The sequence below is a fragment of the Gadus macrocephalus genome, chromosome 9 (assembly GCF_031168955.1).
Source record: "Gadus macrocephalus chromosome 9, ASM3116895v1".
NCBI lineage: Eukaryota > Metazoa > Chordata > Actinopteri > Gadiformes > Gadidae > Gadus > Gadus macrocephalus.
Genome location: NC_082390.1, coordinates 8422669 through 8441322, shown reverse-complemented (window position 1 = coordinate 8441322; position 18654 = coordinate 8422669). Strand labels below are relative to the sequence as shown.

The 18654-nt window shown below is 49.0% G+C and overlaps 2 protein-coding genes across 2 annotated transcripts; both read left to right on the top strand.

The window, feature by feature from the left end:
• Positions 1-305: 305 nt before the first annotated feature.
• Positions 306-11883, top strand: accs (1-aminocyclopropane-1-carboxylate synthase homolog (Arabidopsis)(non-functional)). The gene is made up of 17 exons (XM_060060599.1): positions 306-919; positions 1055-1128; positions 1535-2207; positions 2687-3552; positions 4047-4106; positions 4192-4262; positions 4336-4405; positions 4946-5012; positions 5883-5980; positions 6523-6600; positions 7006-7106; positions 7743-7832; positions 7930-7975; positions 8841-8982; positions 9983-10125; positions 10733-10886; positions 11183-11883. The coding sequence occupies exons 3-17, from the start codon at positions 1538-1540 to the stop codon at positions 11605-11607; spliced, it is 3081 nt and encodes a 1026-aa protein (XP_059916582.1). The 5' UTR covers positions 306-919; positions 1055-1128; positions 1535-1537; the 3' UTR covers positions 11608-11883.
• A 326-nt stretch (positions 11884-12209) lies between these two features.
• Positions 12210-17498, top strand: si:ch211-256a21.4 (uncharacterized). Its single transcript, XM_060060600.1, has 4 exons — positions 12210-13493; positions 14091-14293; positions 15124-15315; positions 15951-17498. Exons 2-4 carry the CDS (start codon positions 14092-14094, stop codon positions 16250-16252), a joined length of 696 nt encoding a protein of 231 aa, XP_059916583.1. The 5' UTR covers positions 12210-13493; position 14091; the 3' UTR covers positions 16253-17498.
• The last annotated feature ends 1156 nt before the right edge of the window (positions 17499-18654 follow it).

Sequence of the window (18654 nt, the reverse complement as noted above, 5' to 3'; positions counted from 1 at the left end):
CATATTCTGCTGGCCAATGGAGTCGAAGGTCCGCACTGGCGGCCAACTTGCCACAGTCAGCTGCTCACCCATAACACTGTGTTGACTTTGTAGTGGTACATGTACTTTTTAAATAACCTCCACCTTGCTACATTTTCAAACGGTTTGTTTTGTTATAAACGTCAGAGATGTAGTTACGGCATTGCATACTTGATACTGATGAATAATTATGTTAGATTCTAAAAAAAATTGAAATGTTCTAAAATTGGTACAATATTATAACCACGTTAATAAGGTTTGCAAGAAACCCAACCGTTGGTAAAACGGTTGAAAATGTAGCAAGTTATGGTTATTTATAAAGTACATGTACCACTACCAACACAATGTTATGGGTGAGCAGCTGACTGGCAAGATGTCCGCAAGTGCGGACATTCTAGACGCCGCCAGCTAGTGTTCTATATATCTACACACGTAGGTGAAGGGTTTTATTTTGAAAACGTTGCGAGATACCACCCAAAGGCTGTTTATAGTAAAGGCGCACGGAGATTTTGTGTGACGGCTGGCTTAACCGCGGATGAACGAATGGCGGCTCACTTGACCGCAGTCAGGTGTGCCCTTTGTTAACCAGCGATGTTATAATCTCTGTGTTCTGGCGCCATCTGGCGTTCGTCGCAACAACAACAACAACAACAACAACAGCGCCTCCCACCCCGGTGATGACGGTAGAGGGGGCTGCACAGAAAACATGGAGGTATTCTGACTACGCCTGCTGGTCATCCAGGGCTGGGATCCCGTGATATTACCCTGTTTCAGCCTATCGCAGTCCTGGATTTAGCACAGCGTTAGCCCGGACTAAATTATCCCGGAATAACAGCACGCATGTGCCGCCAACCCGGATGCAGTTACAGCCCACGGCGCTGTGCACCCGAGTTATCGCATTGTGAGACATTCATATTTGAGATTATGAGCCGCATATCGCTTTTTAAGGGGTTCACCCATGCAGGCTGCACAAATGTGACGCTTAAGTTTGCAATTCTGTCTAAAAACTTTTATGAAATCCCTCGGAGGATCCCAGACCCGACCTGTGTTTACTGATCGGACCTCTTCATGTGCAGCAGTGTCTGGGTGAGATCCAGCACCCACTGAGAGGTATGTGATCGCTTTATGATAAACTGATTGATTAAATTGACCGCATTTATACAGCGCTTTTCTAACCAGTGGCCACTCAAAGCGCTTTACGATATTGCCTCACACTCACCTATTCATATGAGTCATAGGAGTGTGTTCCTATCGTTGCCATAGGAGTGTGTATCTTTCGTTGTCATAGTAACGTGTGATCCTATCGTTGTCATAGTAACGTGTGTTCCTATCGTCGTCATAGGAGTGTGTTCATATCTTCGTCATCGGAGTGTGTTCCTATCGTCGTCATAGGAGTGTGTTCCTATCGTCGTCATAGGAGTGTGTTCCAATCGTCGTCATAGGAGTGTGTTCCTACCCTTGTCATAGGAGTGTGATTCTATCGTCGTCATATTAACGTGTGTCCCTATCGTTGCAGAGGATGGACTTCCGCAACAGGAGGCACGAGCGGGGCAGCAACTGGACGGACCCGGAGATCGTGGAGCTGCTGCAGCTGTGGTCGGACGAGGCGGTGCAGGTGGAGCTGGAGAGTTCCCTGCGGAACCAGCGTGTCTTCGACCGCATCGCCAACGTGCTGCTGGAGAAGGGCATCTACCGCTCGGGCGACCAGTGCCGCGAGAAGATCAAGAAGATGAAGCTGGAGTACCGCCGCATCAAGGACAACCTGAAGATGAGGTCCTGGAGGTTCTACGACGTCATGGACCGGGTGTTGGCCAACCGGCCGTCGGTGACCTACTCGTCCCTGGGGGGGTCCGTGGTGGCCCAGCAGGTGTTTCAGATCCCCCCCGGGGCTGAGTCATACCTGCACGCGGCCCAGGAGGCGAGCTCCTTCGCGCCTGTGACCTCGGGGGGCTTCCTGTTCGGGCAGCCCACCGGGTCGGGCGACCTGCTGGACGTTAAATGCGAGGACGTGGAGGACGGGGGAGGGCTGGACTCGGGTGGGGCTCCGTCCGTACCGGCGTACGAGATATCTGGGGACGAGCCGGAGACGGAGCACTCCGGACTGGACCCCGAACGAGGGCAGGAAGCAGAGGGAGGGTTGGAGCTGGGCCACGGAGACGTCTCGGCCACCACGGCCGTCTCCCCCTCAGGTGGGGGTGTTTTAGTCACATGTCTCTGTATCTAATATAGGTCATATTGCCCTTTTTTAGATAGATAGATTTGTATGTTTTATTGTCCACAAAGTGCCTCACAGAACAGATAAAACAACACACACACACGCACGTACATAGGTACGTACGTGTTTCTACGTTTCTACCCGTCTTCAAAGCATTGTGGTCCCACGCACGTACGTGTGTGGGACCACAATGCTTTGAAGACGGGTAGAAACTCGAGGCAACTCTGGGACAGGCACTGTCCAACATGCACGCACGCACGCACGCACGCACGCACGCACGCACGCACGCACGCACGCACGCACGCACGCACGCACGCACGCAGGCACGCACGCATGCACGCATGCACGCACGCATGCACGCACTAGCTTCAACGGGCTGCTGACAGAGCAGCTTCGGAGGGCTGATGTTCAGCAGCAGGGGCCTGACGGAGCTCCTCTTTCCCCTCTGCTCAGGGTTCAGTGACCTCCGCATGGCCGGCTCCCCGCCCAGCGCCAAGCCCAGCGCCGGGGGCTCCGTCGCGGAGGGTTCCGGCCCGGCCCGGCCCGCCCCCGGGAGGCAGAGGAAGCGACGCCGGGCGGGTAAAGGCTCCTCCTCCTCGTCGTTCTGTGGGCGCGGCGGGGCGGCGGTGGCGGCGGACCCGGCCATGGCGGCGTCCACGGGCCTCGACCGCGCCCTGGCCAGCTTCCTCAACTGGCAGCGGGCCGCGGAGGAGCGCCTCCTGTCCCTGGAGGAGGCGCGCCTGGACCGCGAGGAGCAGGCGGAGGAGCGGCGGGAGCGTCAGGAGGAACGGAGGGGCGAGCTGGAGCGGCAGCACGAGCTCCGCCTGCTGGGCGTGTTCGCCGGCGCCCTGGCCGCCGTTAAAGATGGGGGCGTGACCCCCGCCTCCACCCCCACGGCTCCGCCCCAACCCGGCCCCCCCGCGCCCGCTCAAACCGCCCCCACAGCCGCACACAAGGAGAGCACAGCCGTCACCTCCGCCCTCGCTCAGAGTCCCTCCCTGACCACGAGCGCCACGCCCCCAACCTCTTCTTCCTCTGTCGCCTCAGCCTCATCATCGTCATCGTCGGTGTCCAAGGCCTCTTCTGAGACTCCTCCCGCAGGCTCACGCCCCCCTACAGAGAGCCCCCTCTCCGGGGCCGCCCTGCCAGGCCCAGGGGCCCCCGAGGGCCCACAGGCGGGTCCCCCGGGCCTGGAGGCCCCGGGCCCCAGCCCCTACCTGTCCAAGCGGGGGAACAGCGTCCGAGGACACCAGGGGATTCTGCAGGAGGGCTTCGCCCGCTACAACGCAGACAGGCACCACCAGCAGCACAACCCCGATGTGAGTGAGTGCGTGATGGGAGGGTTGTGTTGTTTCAGGTGCTAGTATTTATACAGGTGCTAGTATTTATACACCGTGGGAAACAGCAATACAGAGGGTATTGAAATGTATCTGAAACTGTAACAAGCTAGAAAAATTTGCTAGAATAAGAAAACATCAAAGTCACAAGGTTAGGGTTAGGGAGATGCATTTGGGAAAATAAATGTGTTGCGCTGTTGTTTTCATTCATCATGTTATGTTGTGTGATGCGCTGTATTTTGTTGTGTTGTGTGCTGTCGCATTGTCATATTGTGTTACACTCATATTGTGTCATTTTATGTTTTATGTGTTTTTAGGTCTGTTGTGTTATGTTTTGTTGTGGTGTTGCGCTGTTAGGTTGTGTTGAGCTCTGTTGTATTATGTTGTGTTGTTGTGTTGCGCTCTGTTGCGTTATGTTCTGTTGTTGTGTCGCGCACTGTTGTACTCTGAAGACAACCTTTCTCTCTCATCCGCAGGGTTTCATCAATCTGGGAACCAGCGAAAACAAATTATGCTTTGATCTTCTCCACAGTCGGGTAAGTGAGACCAAGACGTTTCTCCATCATCATGAGCTAGTATTCCTTCTCCGTCCACACAAAGATTTCTCCATTTCCTCCGCAGTTGACTCAGCCGGACATGTTGCACATCGACCCGTCTCTTCTGCAGTACCCTGACTGGAAGGGCCACGGCTTGTAAGGGATAACTATTTACAATTCTCCAATCCAATACGACACATTACCAAATATTAAAACCTTCCTTTTGTAGTCTTCGGAGGGCGGTGGCAGACTTCCTGTCCCACTACTGCGGTTCCAGGAGCCCTCTCGACCCAGATAATGTGAGTGAAATATATGTGTTGTTCACACCTCAGAGCCATCACCCAAACCACGACCTGAAGCTCAGAATAGGATCGCTACATCACCCTGATCACCTTCATCAGGGACTAACGTCGAACCTGGAGATTCATCTGGAGATACATTATGGAGCAGATAGGGCTCTAATGAGGCAGATTAACCTCTGATGAGGTTGATAATAATAATAGATCAAATTTATGTAGCGCTTTTCCCAGTGCTCAAAGACGCTTCCCAATCGCTTCATAAGCCAAATCATAAGAAGAAAAAAAGATAAAAAAGAAAAGATGGACCTCTAATGGAGTAGATGAACGTTGAATGAGGTAGATTAACCTCTAATGAGGTAGGTAATACTCAGTAGATGGGACCTCTAATGATTTAGATGGGACACACCTCTTTGGTTTTGAGTCAAACACCAAAGGCCCTTCCATGACAAATGCAGTTTTCCCTCAAACGGATCACAGACTAGATGGATGTTACTGTGGTTTCTCTCCCCTTCCTCATACCGGCATGTGTGTTCTCCACAGGTGATAGTGATGAACGGCTGTGGGTCGCTCTTCTCTGCCATTGCGGCGGTAATATGTGACCCTGAAGGTAGAGTTGGTTCATTAATAAAAGCACTAACTATTTAAAAACAAACAAGCCCTTAAGCGTGACCATTTTACCACAGGTTTTCTTTCACCATTAGTTGCACTAAAATGCTAAATCAAACATTGATTTAGACTTTTAGTTCAACCGTTTTTGTAGCATTCTCTTGTTTTCTCAAGTTTACTGCTGTTTGCTTCATTTATATTAGGCAGTAAAATACTTTAAACTTTAATTTAATTTCAGTGTACTTCAAAAGCCATTCATTACCATCCACTGGTTAATAGCTACATACATCCCTTCCATAATGCATCGCTGTTCATATCCCCTCCCCTCGTCTGTAGAGCCGGCCAGCTACCCACAGTGATTAGTTAATTTTATTTAAATTGCAAATTACCGCCAATTAACTCCTCATTAAATCCGGGAAAACGAATCAATTACCGCTCTCTGTTAGGGAGTGAGAGGCTGATGTCCGTCAGAGGGGTTCTTGCTAATGCGTCTGTTAATGCCACGCCTCTGCTATGATATCACTGCAGAGACAGTTTGGGTGTTAAGCTGTAATAATGAGAGATTTTCCTATGCAACTTTTTCCTTCCCGATACCGATTCAGATTTCCTGAACTTGGGTATCGGCAGAGATGATGCATTTCCTATTCCGACTTTCCACCTCCGACCGTAAACAAACGCAGCATAACACTGTAGTGTTTGTGAGGTTCTTTACCTGTGTAGTAAATGATCTAGTCACGTGATGGTATCGAATCGGAGCAGAGACTTGTATACTCGCCGATACCCCCATTTTATGCGGGATCGGGGGAATTTCCGATACTGGTATTGATATCGGAAGAACTCTAATAATCAGTGGTTTTTCCGTGTGTTTCAGAGGCCATACTCATCCCCACTCCATTCTACGGGGTGATCACTGAGGACGTGGGCTTGTACAGCGGGGTGAAACTCTTCCACGTTCCCCTTGACTGTGAGGTAGCGAAAGTCTTTTTACTGATTTCACATTTACATTTAGGGGATTGGCTGACGCTTTTGTCCAAAGTGACTTACAACCATTCATTCACACTTTCACACACTGACGGCGGAGTCAATCACGCAGGGCGACAGCCAGCTCGTTGGGAACAGTTAGGGTGAGGCGTCTCGCTCAGGGACACCTCGACACTCTCAGCTAAGAGGAGCCGGAGATCAAACTAGCAGCCTTCTGGTTACAAGTCAACCCACTCTACCTCCTGAGCTTCTGCCACCCCACTCAAACTTTGAGCGCTGTTCTGTTTTTTTCAGGATCCAATTATTTCTTGTGACTTTCCGTGTCCAACAGAGGTCCAGAGTGGCTCATCGTCACACATACAAATGCTTGGATTCAGATGTTATCCAAACGGACATAATATATGAATACATAGCGTTCTTTGTTGATGTCCCCACCCTGACACTGGGTCATCGTAGTATATGGTCATGTACGTTGTGTCGAATGTTGTCCATTAACTTTGTGTTCTTCCGTGGTAAATGTTTGTTCTTAGGCCAGTGGAGACGGCACACGTCCATTCCACCTCACCGTGGAGAAACTGGAGGACGGTCTACAAAGAGCAAAGGAACAGGTAATCTCTCATCATAATTTCATTATAATTGCAAGATAATTAGAGCCCCCTTTGCTGTCTGGGAGAAGTGATTCAATTAATCATCTGACTTTGAAAAACTTCCGTGCACGTAAAATAAATAATAAATTCATAGAAATTGGAAATGCTTCCAAAATATGCTTCAGAAAATGTGTTGCACCTCGACTCTGGAAAAAACATCTCTTGGCCTAAAACCAAGACGGGCTCTGTGGATATTTCCAAAAAGCAGTTACAGAACTTATTTTACCCAAGCATTAACTCTGTGTTGATCCTGCTTCGTGTTTCACTGTTCCCTCGCCCTGCCCTCTGTGACCTCTTAATCGGTGAAAGGCTCCACGTTAATAAAGCATATACTCACCCGTCTCCCCCCCCACTCCTCCCACCCAGGGTGTGATGGTCCGAGGGGTCATCCTGGTGAACCCCCACAACCCTTTGGCAGACATCTACACCCCCCAGGAGATGGCTGGCTTCCTGGAGTTTGCCAAAAGGTCAGCGGGCTCCCCCTCCCTCATCACGATCCAGCATCGGCCCCTGGAGCGGGCCCCTGCTCTACACGAGCAGTGCCGTGTGGCTCCGTGCACGAGTGGCTGTGGTCCGCGACCGGGGCCTCATTACCGCTGCATATCACAGCGCCTCTTGTTGTGGGTTTATCATCTCGCGTCATCTCATGTCAGCCAGCAGCCGCCGGAGGGGAGCGAGGGTCTCGCGCTCCCTGTCATCTGGTGTTGTTCAGTAAACTCTAGACGACCGCCCCCCTGTGTAGGGGCCTTCTGCATCCCTGAGCCGCTCTGGCAGAAAACCCTTTGAAGCTATCGTGCGTGCGTGCGTGCGTGCGTGCGAGCGTGCGTGTGTGCGTGCGTGCGTAGGACAGTGCATTGAACAGAGTTGACTTCAGTTTCTAAGTGTCTTCAAAGCATTCTGGTCACACTGTGTGTTTGTGTGTATATGTGTGCTTGTGTGTATATATTGGACAGTATGTTACACAAAGCTAAGTTGAGTTTCTACGTGTCTTCAAAGCATTCTGGTCCAAGTGCAGGCCCTCTGGGCGTCAGCATCACAACACAATCGTGTTCCAAAGTACTGCTACTCTAAAGATGTGTGTTTTTGTATGTGGTTCTCTGCAGATATGAGCTGCATGCTATCGTGGACGAGGTGTACATGCTGACCATCTTCCAGGAGAAGGTCTCTTTCCAGAGTGTTCTGGGAATGGACAGGTAGTGTATAATACTTGTATAAATCTGTACCTCAAATCATTGTGGGAAATGTTGTCTTCTACTGCACCATACCTGAGGTGACGTGTTTATATTCCAGTTTGCCTGATCCGCAAAGAACACACGTGCTATGGGGCTTCAGCAAGGTATGAGTTTGATGATTTAATTGTATCAATATAATCTGATGTGATCATGAAATGTTATCAGTATAATAAGGTGTGATGCTGTAAGGTTATCAATATAATATCAGAAGGTAGTATATGCTACCCGTGAACCTCCTAATATGGCGCAATTTGATTGGTTCGCTATCTCGGGATATTGGGCAATATCCAGTGGCGGATTTAGCAAGTTGGGGGCCCAAGGCGAAGATATGTATGGGGCCCACCTCATCCGATCTTTAAAAGAGAACGGAGAAAAAAAATATTACAAACTGAATGGTGGATAGGCAGGCAAAGCTAATCTACGCGGAAGTAAAGGTTGGAGATGAGAAAAAACACTTTTTTACTCCAAAATGAAGATGGAAAGCAGAGAACAGATAAAGTGTAGTACTACACAAACTAACTCACGATGGAACCCAAAAGAGAATAAGGTTTCTTTCCCAAAATGCCAGGAAAATCAGCACTGTTTATTCTTTTTTTAAGATCAAATCAATATCAATATAAGCAGCAACACAAGTAGCTAGGGTTAAGCCCCACAAACAGTCACAAAACATCACAAACAGTCATATACTTAGCAAATAAAAATTGTGAAGATGAATAATTTAAAAACATAAATCCTGGCAAAAAGTGGCAATTATTCACCTCAGGCAAATAATTGTTAAATATGATGATGTAATATTATCAATTCAACGATATATGATGACTTAATGTTATCAATATAATGCGATGTCATGCTTTAAGGTTATCAACGTAAAATAATAAGATGTGATGACGTAATGTTGTCCACGTGATATCACGTGAAGCTGTAAGTCCATCAACGTCCTAAAACGAGATGTCATGCACCAACCACCAGGACTTTGCCATGGCGGGGATCAGAGTGGGCACCCTGTACACGGAGAACACGGACCTGATGGAGGCCCTGAGCCAGCTGGCCAACCTCCACGGGGTCCCCGGCTCCACCCAGCACCAGATGGCTCAGCTGCTCCAGGACCGAGGTGAGCGCCCCCTGGTGGCACGCAGTCCGCACACATAGCACTAACCGTAACCGGGGCGTTTAGCCTGGGGACGGCTGGAGGCAGATGATCAGATGGCACTTTATCATTAGGGGCGGCATGTGGCTCAGGAGGTACAGTGGGTTTCCAGGTTACCATAAGATTGCTAGTTCAAACCCTGGCTCCAGTGTCAAGGTGGCCTGAGCAAGACACCTCACCCTGACTGCTCCAGACGAGCTGGCTTTTTTGCCCTGCATGGCTGTCACCGCCGTCGTGGGTGAATGTGGGTGAATGTGTGTATGAATGTGTGAATTTTAGGCAGTATTGTAAAGCGCTTTTGAGTGGCCACATTCAAATTGAAAGACAGTGCAGACGAATATATTTAAACAATCCTATACAATAGGGATGTGTGTATATTGGGTTGGCAGAGTGATACAGAAGAGCAGAGAATATTAAGTGAGTTGTGATGAGTGAGCTGTTGCATTGATGGAATAAATCGGCATGTATTTGCAAGCCAAATTCAGGCTTAATTCAGGTCTGCACTGTGGGGAGTGGCTCTTTGGCAGGCTGTGGGAGACATGTCTATCTACACGCTGCCCCTTAATAAAGACAGGACATGGTTATGATCCCCGGTTCAGGGGCTTACTTTGAAGTGTCTTTGTGAAGTGTAAGAGTTTGCACCTCAAACAGGGAACAACTCGAATCTTTTGAAACGTTTAAGGCTGACCTAGCACCACTCTCCCTCTCTGTCGCTTCCTATTTCTTCCGAGTTCCAGCTGGGAAAGGAAACGTTTCTGGGTAGTTCTGACTGTACTATTCAGTTTGTGTGTGTGTGTGTGTGTGTGTGTGTGTGTGTGTGTGTGTGTGTGTGTGTGTGTGTGTGTGTGTGTGTGTGTGTGTGTGTGTGTGTGTGTGTGTGTGTGTGTGTGTGTGTGTGTGTGTGTGTGTGTGTGTGTGTGTGTGTGTGTGTGTGTGTGTGTGTGTGTGCGCACGCGCGCTCCAGACTGGATCAGTGAGGTGTTCCTGCCGGAGAACCAGCGCCGGCTGAAGACGAGCCATGGCTACGTTGCGGCGGAGCTGTCCCGACTGGGCGTGCCCTACCTCCACCGGCCCGCCTGCTTCTACCTCTGGGCCGACCTCCGCAAGGTGCCGGACCAGGACCCAGACAGTGGCTTTTATCGCTCTCTCTCTTCCTCTGGCTCTCTCTCTGTCACTCTGGCTCTCTCCCTCTTTCACTCTCTGTCTGTCTGTCTGTCTGTCTGTCTGTCTGTCTGTCTGTCTCTCTATCTCTCTCTCTCTCTGTCTGTCTGTGTCTCTCTATCTCTCTCTCTCTGTCTGTCTGTGTCTCTCTCCGTCTCTCATAGCAGATGCAAATGGGATGAATATATTACTGGCTCCCCCCATCTGTCTCATTTGGCAGGGTATTAAAAGCATTTCATCTGAACAATATAAAGGGGTTATATGGATGTACTGATATGAATGTCTTCAATATTCATAGTACACTGTATGGCTTTTTATGGTCTCACTGAAGCCCAAAAATATCCAGGTTCAAGTCTAGGTTGAATGAATAATGATACGTTTATTAAACACTCTGGTATGATGATAAAATTATATAAAAAAATATTCTAAATGGAAACAAGAAATATAATTGTGTTTGTATTCACAGCCGTGTGTGTGTGTGTGTGTGTGTGTGTGTGTGTGTGTGTGTGTGTGTGTGTGTGTGTGTGTGTGTGTGTGTGTGTGTGTGTTGCAGTACTTGGGGGAGGCCTCGTTCTCCGCGGAGCTGTCCCTGTGGAGGGTGTTCCTGAGGCACAAGGTGGTGCTGAGCTGCGGTCAGGCCTTCTCCTGCTCCACCCCCGGCTGGTTCCGCATAGTTTTTGCTGACAAACAGCACCCCCTGGAGCTCGGTTAGTGCAACTACACCCTCTCTGCTGTTTACAAACTCCTGCTGCTTCCATGACTCATGAGCCAAGAAGGAACTCGTTTCTGTTACAGTTGCTCAAGATAATAGAACAAATGAATATATATTAATATTTAATATTGATATATAACAGCAAGGTATGCTGTACAAATATATAAAAAATTGGCGTATGTACAAATACAATAAGCTTTGCTGTCTCTCTCACTGTGTTTTCATGCAAGTCAACTGAAAGCTAAGGGCCTGTACTACTGTATCAAAGTGGTGTGACTTCTCATCCTACAGGCATGAGGAGGATCGGCGAGGCGCTGAGAAAAGTGAAGGAACAACGCGGCGACAGCGACTTGAGCCTCATCAAAGAGGCCATTGACGTGACGAGGAGGTCGACGAAGACGGACGGCGTGTGCCCGGACACAACTGCCATTGTCTGCGCTCGCACGGCGCCATCGCCGGACAAACCGTCCGACCGGGCAAACGACGACAACAACGGCCCCGCCCCTGCTGGCACACCATTGGACGCTGAGGAGTTTGTGGTGGTGGACTGCCAGTCGTCCAAGCCAACCGAAAGTCTGGACTCGCTGATGGGCGTTCTGAGGCAGCAGATCCGCTCCTCTGATTGGCTGGAGAAGAATACTCCAGAGCTGTGTGACGGGGAGGACCCAGGGGTGTTGGAAGTGTTCACGGATCTGCTGCGGAGGGTGAAGAAGTAGACACCTGGCCTGCCCGCCTTTGTTTCTGATTCATGATTCAAAACACGAGGGCCAAGTACAAATCTCTCTGAGAAGATGATGAGAAAAATGGTGATTACTTTTTTTTAACTATATTTTAGATGCCTTATTTACTTAAAAAATGAAAATGCCAAATGTGAATTGACCAAACTTAGTTGTATCTTGTACTCATGATTCCATGAGTGTCGCTTTGTTATGTTATCTTGTGTGCACTTTAATTACTATCGAAGCTGCAATAAAACCAGACATTTACAGCCACAGAGCGGCTATTCTTTTGTTTCCCCGCGGTCGTTCTCGCTGAAGATCAGTGGTTTCGGAGATCACCGGCCCAATCGTAACCGACAATTCCACATCCTGTTGAATTTCTACTCTTGCTTCCTGCTAAACGTCCAGATGTTTCCCCTCTATCTCCTTTTATCACGCTACTGCCAAGGCTTGAAGCTCAAGGGATCAAGCCTTAGCCCGAGAATTAGGAAAGTATTGAGGGGACCCCAGATATTTGCACCAGCGAAAAGGTAGCATTTTAAGTTAACATTTATGGCATTTAGCAGACGCTTTTGTCCAAAGTGACTTTGAATAAGTACAGTACATTTGTCAGAAAAAAAGAGAAACAATATATCGCTTTAGGTACAGTATGTGTCAAACACTCACAATCGTTAGGTAACCCATTCCCTGTATACAACAAGGATAGCTAGGATAAGATGCTACACAATGCCAAGTAACATTTTTAAGTGCCAGGATGTACAAAATACAATAAGATAATATACGATGTGTTTGTATGTAGCTTGGCTGATTTCAGATGATCATCAAGACCTTTAGCCAGAGCACCTCATATGCAAACAGTTTGGAACCGAGCAAAGAGTGCCAACACCCTTTTTATGCATAGTGATTACTGCAGGTAGGCCATGGCCAGTGGAAAACACTGGAAAGGCATGGGCTTCAATGCTGCGTGTGCTCCGAGTGTGTTTATCTAGCAAACACAAATTAATTCAAAACATCAATGGAAAACACAGTGGAAGGCCACAAGCGACATTCTTTTTTAAACAAGAAGCGATAATACTATGTTGGCTGAGCAAGTCACAGAGTTTTTATATGTGTCCCAAAGGTGGATCAACACTGTCCTACACATTTCCTCAGACACAGATCGGGGGGAAATGCTGTTCAATAAGTTCTGCTGTATAGCACGCCATGACAGCCCCCTATGGTTGGGGGATCATTGAATCCACCGTGGTTCAGAAACCCTGTCTGAATCGACCAAGTCTACGAGTCTACATACTGTCGCTCCTACAAAAGGACAAATGCTCTGCCACGTCGATATATATTCAGTTTCAGCAATCTATGCCTTGAGATTCACAATGATCTCTGTGAATCCCTTTGAGAGTTAAACTGTGTTTGGCTATGCAAATACACTGTTGGGTTCTTGATTTTCACTTTCCTTATGATTGTAAATCAGTTTTGTATTTAACGGTCTATTGGAGTAGCTTTCACTTTCAGCTCTGAGAAGATTAGCCACTTTAGTGAGCCATTCAAAGGCTATTCCACCAGAGGGAGGGGGAGTTTCCCTGTTGCGAATGGGGAGGAGTAACATGGACAGGCTCTGTGCTTTTCCACCTTGGATAACCTGTGTGTGTGTAGGAGGACCGAGCGTCAACACGTTCTACCTAGTACCAGTCCCGGTGTGTCTCAGTGTTGGGCTTCCTCTCGTGTGTCTACAGTAGTCTTTGCTAGCCTTCTCTATTCTCTTCTCCTTTTGCTCTCTCACACCCGGTATGGTTCTGCATTCAGGTTCCACTGAACTGAACTGAAAGCGTCCTCTTTTTCTGCTCCTCATAACTTTTTGTTACCTTGGTCGTCGGCAGCTCTGAAAGGTAGGCTTGTGGCAATTTCAAATTGATCCTATTGCAACAGTACACTGAGACAATTTACCCATCCCTTCTGGGAATTAACGTGACTGTACCTTTTAATTAAAATGTCAGAAACATGACTGAACCTGAGGATATGCTAAAGCGCTTGACATTCTTTGAACTTGCCTGTTTATGTCTTATATAGGCCTAAATTAGAAATGTTTTCAACAATGGTAAATGGACTGCATTTATATAGCGCTTTTTCTAACCAGTGGCCACTCAAAGCACTCTACAATTATCACTCACCCATTCAAGCAAACATTCACACAATCACACACTGACGGTGGATTCAACCATGCAAGGCGACAACCAGCTCGTCGGGGGCAGTTAGGGTGAGGCGTCTTGCTCAGGGACACCTCGACACTCGACTAGAAGGAGCCGGGGATCGAACAAGCAACCTTCCGGTGACCAGCCGATCCTTCTGAGCCACTTGCCCCCCTGACACAATCATCAAACACAAAGGGGCGACCGTTAAGCTCTCCTACATTCTGCTGGTGGCAGGCGGCAGGTTGTCCCGTGAACCAACGTGACGTTACGCTCATCCATATGTTCTGTCCCTAGCATGAAGCTGTCTGAGTGGCTGGAGGACTCCACCGACCGGTTCCGGCTGGCCGAGTCGTGCGTGGGCCTGGCGGGCTGCCTGTGTGTGTGCTACGCCGTGTGGACCCCCTGCTGGCTCGCAGGGGGGGGGCTGTGGATGGAGCAGAACCACACCGGACAGCCCCAGACGGAGGAGGCGAGCGCGGAGGGCCTCCTCTTCAGGGGTGAGGGGAATGAGGGCGTGCTTGACGTTGATCCAGGATGACCTGCTGGATGACTGAGTGTGTGTGCGGAGGGAAGCTGTGCCCTGACGTCCTTTCACTGAGGAAAGGTCATTCATGTGTTTACCTGGGCCGGGGATCTTCTAGTGTAACCGGTGTTCAGACAATGTTTGTCTCCGCTCACTTGGCCTTGGCTGTGTTCCTTATCTCCAGGCTATGTTGGGTCGGGTTTCATTTTGGTTTTACCACCTAACATGACCAGGCATGTTGTGCGCTTTAATGCTCAGTGTTTGTGTGTATCATAGCTATGCTGGCTATTGCACAACACAACGGTCTCTTTAGTAGCGGCCCGAGTTATTTGATCCTTTGTTTTTGTTGAAGGTTTTAAGCATGAGCTGTGTTTGAGAGTATAGTACCTATTTTTCCTGAGGAAGATTCTAGCAGTTTGTATTCTACCCTGACTGAGGGTACTTATGCTGCTACTGTTCTACTACGATGATACATTCAATGGTTGTAGCAGCAGGCGAACTATAAATTCTCTCTCTCTCTCTCTCTCTCTCTCTCTCTCTCTCTCTCTCTCTCTCTCTCTCTCTCTCTCTCTCTCTCTCTCTCTCTCTCTCTCTCTCTCTCTCTCTCTCTCTCTCTCTCTCTCTCTCTCTCTCTCTCTCTCTCTCTCTCTCTCTCTCTCTCTCTCTCTCTCTCTCTCTCTCTCTCTCTCTCTCTCTCTCTCTCTCTCTCTCTCTCTCTGTCTTCTGTGTTTTCGCGTGTGCGTGCATTTGCTTGTGCGTGTGTGTGTTTGCGCATTTGTCCTTGGCCTCTCCCCCGCCCTTCAGCCCAGGAGGCGCAACAAGTGTTCGGTTTTCTGTCCTCCCTGATGGCCGTGAGCTCGGCGGCGCTGTGCCTCGTGTTCGCCCTCTGCTGGTCATCAAGGACGGTGCACTCCTACTCCAACACCCGGTCTCTGCTCATGGCGGGGCAGACCCTCTACCCCACCACCCTGCTGCTCCTCACTCTGGTCCCCACAGGTGAGTTGGTTGATAAGGTGACTCTGTGCTTTATTAACCCCACAGTTGAAGTTAAACTGTTATCTTTGAACGGATCGGTCTACTAAGTAGCACTCTGTGAAACTCCCACAGATCCCCTGAGCTAAGTTGATGGATAGATAGATGGGTATTGGGTAGATTGTGAATAAAGATAGATAAATGAGAGAGAGAGAGAGAGAGAGAGAGAGAGAGAGAGAGAGAGAGAGAGAGAGAGAGAGAGAGAGAGAGAGAGAGAGAGAGAGAGAGAGAGAGAGAGAGAGAGAGAGAGAGAGAGAGAGAGAGAGAGAGAGAGAGAGAGATAGATAGATAGATAGATAGATAGATAGATAGATAGATAGATAGATAGATAGATAGATAGATAGATAGATAGATAGATAGATAGATAGATAGATAGATAGATAGATAGATAGATAGATAGATAGATAGATAGATAGATCCCTATGTGTATTCTGGGTGACCCAACCTTTGAATTTCTGCCTATGCACAATAAAAAAAAAAAAAAGCATGATACAACTGCATTCATTTCATGAGGATTACATCATATAATTTGATTAAATATGTATGAGTGAATGAAGGAATAAATACAAGAATCTCAACCTTTTCTCCCTCCTCTGCAGGCTTCTTCTTCCTCCTCAGCTGGGCGCTCTTCACCCGTCAGCACCAAGAGGAGATCCAGCACGACCTCTCGGCCCTGGGCTCCTCCTATTGGCTGGGCGCGCTGGGCTGGGCCCTCCTATTGGTCGTCCAGCCAGTGGTCTTCCTGGTGGAGCAGGTCGTCGTGCCGGACTCCCTGCCCCTGTTGAGGTGCGTCCTGTTCCCGCAGAACGCCGCCCCCGTCTCCCGCAGCCACTCAGAACCGTCGACCGACGCCAGGAGGGCGGGGCACTTCAAGCCCAGGAGGGCGGTGTCAGTAGCCTGAAGGTGGTGTAACCACGACGACGGAGGAATGATTGGCCCGGGACGGTTAGACCCATCACCTCATCTTCATTTACGGGATTTTTATCAGACGCTTTTATCCAAAGCGCCTTAGAACGGTTCATGCAAACATTCACACATCAACGACGCATGGCGACAGCCAGCTCTTTGGAGGAGTCAGGATGAGGCGTCTTGGCTGCTCAGGGACACCTCGACACCCAGCTAGGAGGAGCCGGGGGGCTGAACTAGCAACCTTTCCGGTTACCAGTCAACCCGCCCCACCTCCTGAGCTACTGCCGCTACTGGTTTGACCAATCGACTCGCAGATTAGCTGACCACCAGCAGGACGTGTGTGACTCACTGGAGACTATCTTGCGGGTGAGCCTGGGTACAGCGCTGGCAGAACAGCACAACAGGGTTTGAGAGGGGTTTTTGGTTCGAGTATGAGAAGGCCGGTGCTTTGTTGCTAGGTGACGGGAGGAGAGTGATCAGTGCTAATACACAGCTGCTCTCCCAGGGTGGGCTGGAGTCACACTCGGCAACAATCCATCCAAATCAGACACACAGGACGAATCCCGGAACGCCGCGGAGGCGGCGACAAAGAGGAACGTTTTTCACAGAGAGGTGGTTTTTAATGAGCGACAGTTTGCGGGGTTGCAGCATGTAAAACGTTCCCGGGATTGTCAGGAAAATGGCTCGTTTTTACCCAAGTATTCCTCATTAATGAATGAACACGGTGTCGCGTCATCCCGGACATTTCACACCGTTTCCAGTAAGTCCTTAATGAGAATTGGAACCTTGCTTTACTTGCGATACCCGGTGCTCTCAGAGTGGGCATGGGTGCGTGTCTGGTATGGGACATACACACTTAACTGGCCTGCCTTTTCGATCAAGTGGCCCCTCAAAGAGCTTTACAATATTGCCTCACATTCACCCATTCATACACACATGTACACACCGATGGTGGAGTCAACCACGCAAGGCGACAGCCAGCTCGTCCGGGGCCGTCAAAGGGGAGGTGCCTTGCTCAGGGACACCTCGACACGCGAGGAGAAGCCCGGGATCGAGCCAGCAACCGTCCGGTTACCATCCAACCCGCTCTGCCTCCTGAGCCAAATGCAGCCCCCAACCACTTCAGGGTGCATCTGTGACAGCAGACGCTGATTTGTAATATCAATAGGGATGGAAGTCATACTGCAAGGGGCCGCATGAGCCCATTGGAAACATAAAGTGTATTGGTTCGTTTCAAAGAGTTGTGCGTCTTCTTTACACACACACACACTCACACACACACACACACATACACACACTGGACCTCTCTTTAATCAATGCTCATCAATAGTGATTCCAATAATGTTAGCGGTAATATACATCCTATAAGTGATATAAATATATATATTTATTTACATGCATATCTATACCATTCATATAGATATATATATATACACACCTCTCTCTTAGTTTACAAGAATCGTGATATCGCTACTCTCAAACCCCTCGGATTCAGCCAGCCAGCCAGCCGAGCTACACTAGCTGGTTTCACAGTCATTCAAGGCGGACAGCACTCTTGTTTTTGAGTTCCTTTGATCTGGAAGTCTCCCGCATGCTGACTGGCAGGGGGTCAATCTTACACATTGTGACTTCTAATATCTCTGTCTGCTTTGAGGCAATCGGACTCCCAGTGTTCGCTCGCTTCCTAAACGGTGCTCTACACGCTACAAACTCTGCACACTCTGACTGTTAATTGGGCGATAATTAGGTGTTGCTCTAATTAAAAGGCAGTTCCACCGTTCCACCCTGTTGGATCCTGCTAATGAGTTTACTATTAAATCCACTGAGGATTTTCAGTCTGGTTTTCATTGGACCAATCAGGTAGAACTTAATTGCTCTATAAATGAGCACAGTGTGCTTGAAGGTCATGTTGAGTCAGGGCCCTCGAAGCATCAACATAAGTGCTTACCTACGCCGTATGTCCTAACTGATGTATTCATTCGGCAGACTGTGTGCTGACCTCTGACCCCTAAGGGCGCGCTGCTGTGCCAGCAGGAGGTGATTAATGTGTTGTGGCTCATAGTGGTTTCCTGCGACAAGGGGGGAGAGAGACCGCCTGCAATGGGTGCCACCATCACAAACAGAAGTGATAGCTGCCTCCCCCGGTAATACCGGAGCAAACAGGGAGCGTTTGCAGTGGATGGAGTCTAAAGAACGTCTCAGCCTCAGAGATCAACCGCCTGATCTTTGAGAAGATTCCAATAAAATTCCATGACAACCGCATGAAGGGACAAAGAGTGAGGAAGGACGTTTTTAATCTAGCAGGGAAAACAAATCCAACATGAAGGATGTGATGAACTAGGGAGACAGGTGGTGACGAAAGAAAGAGAGAGGAAAGCAGATTGTCAAAAGAGC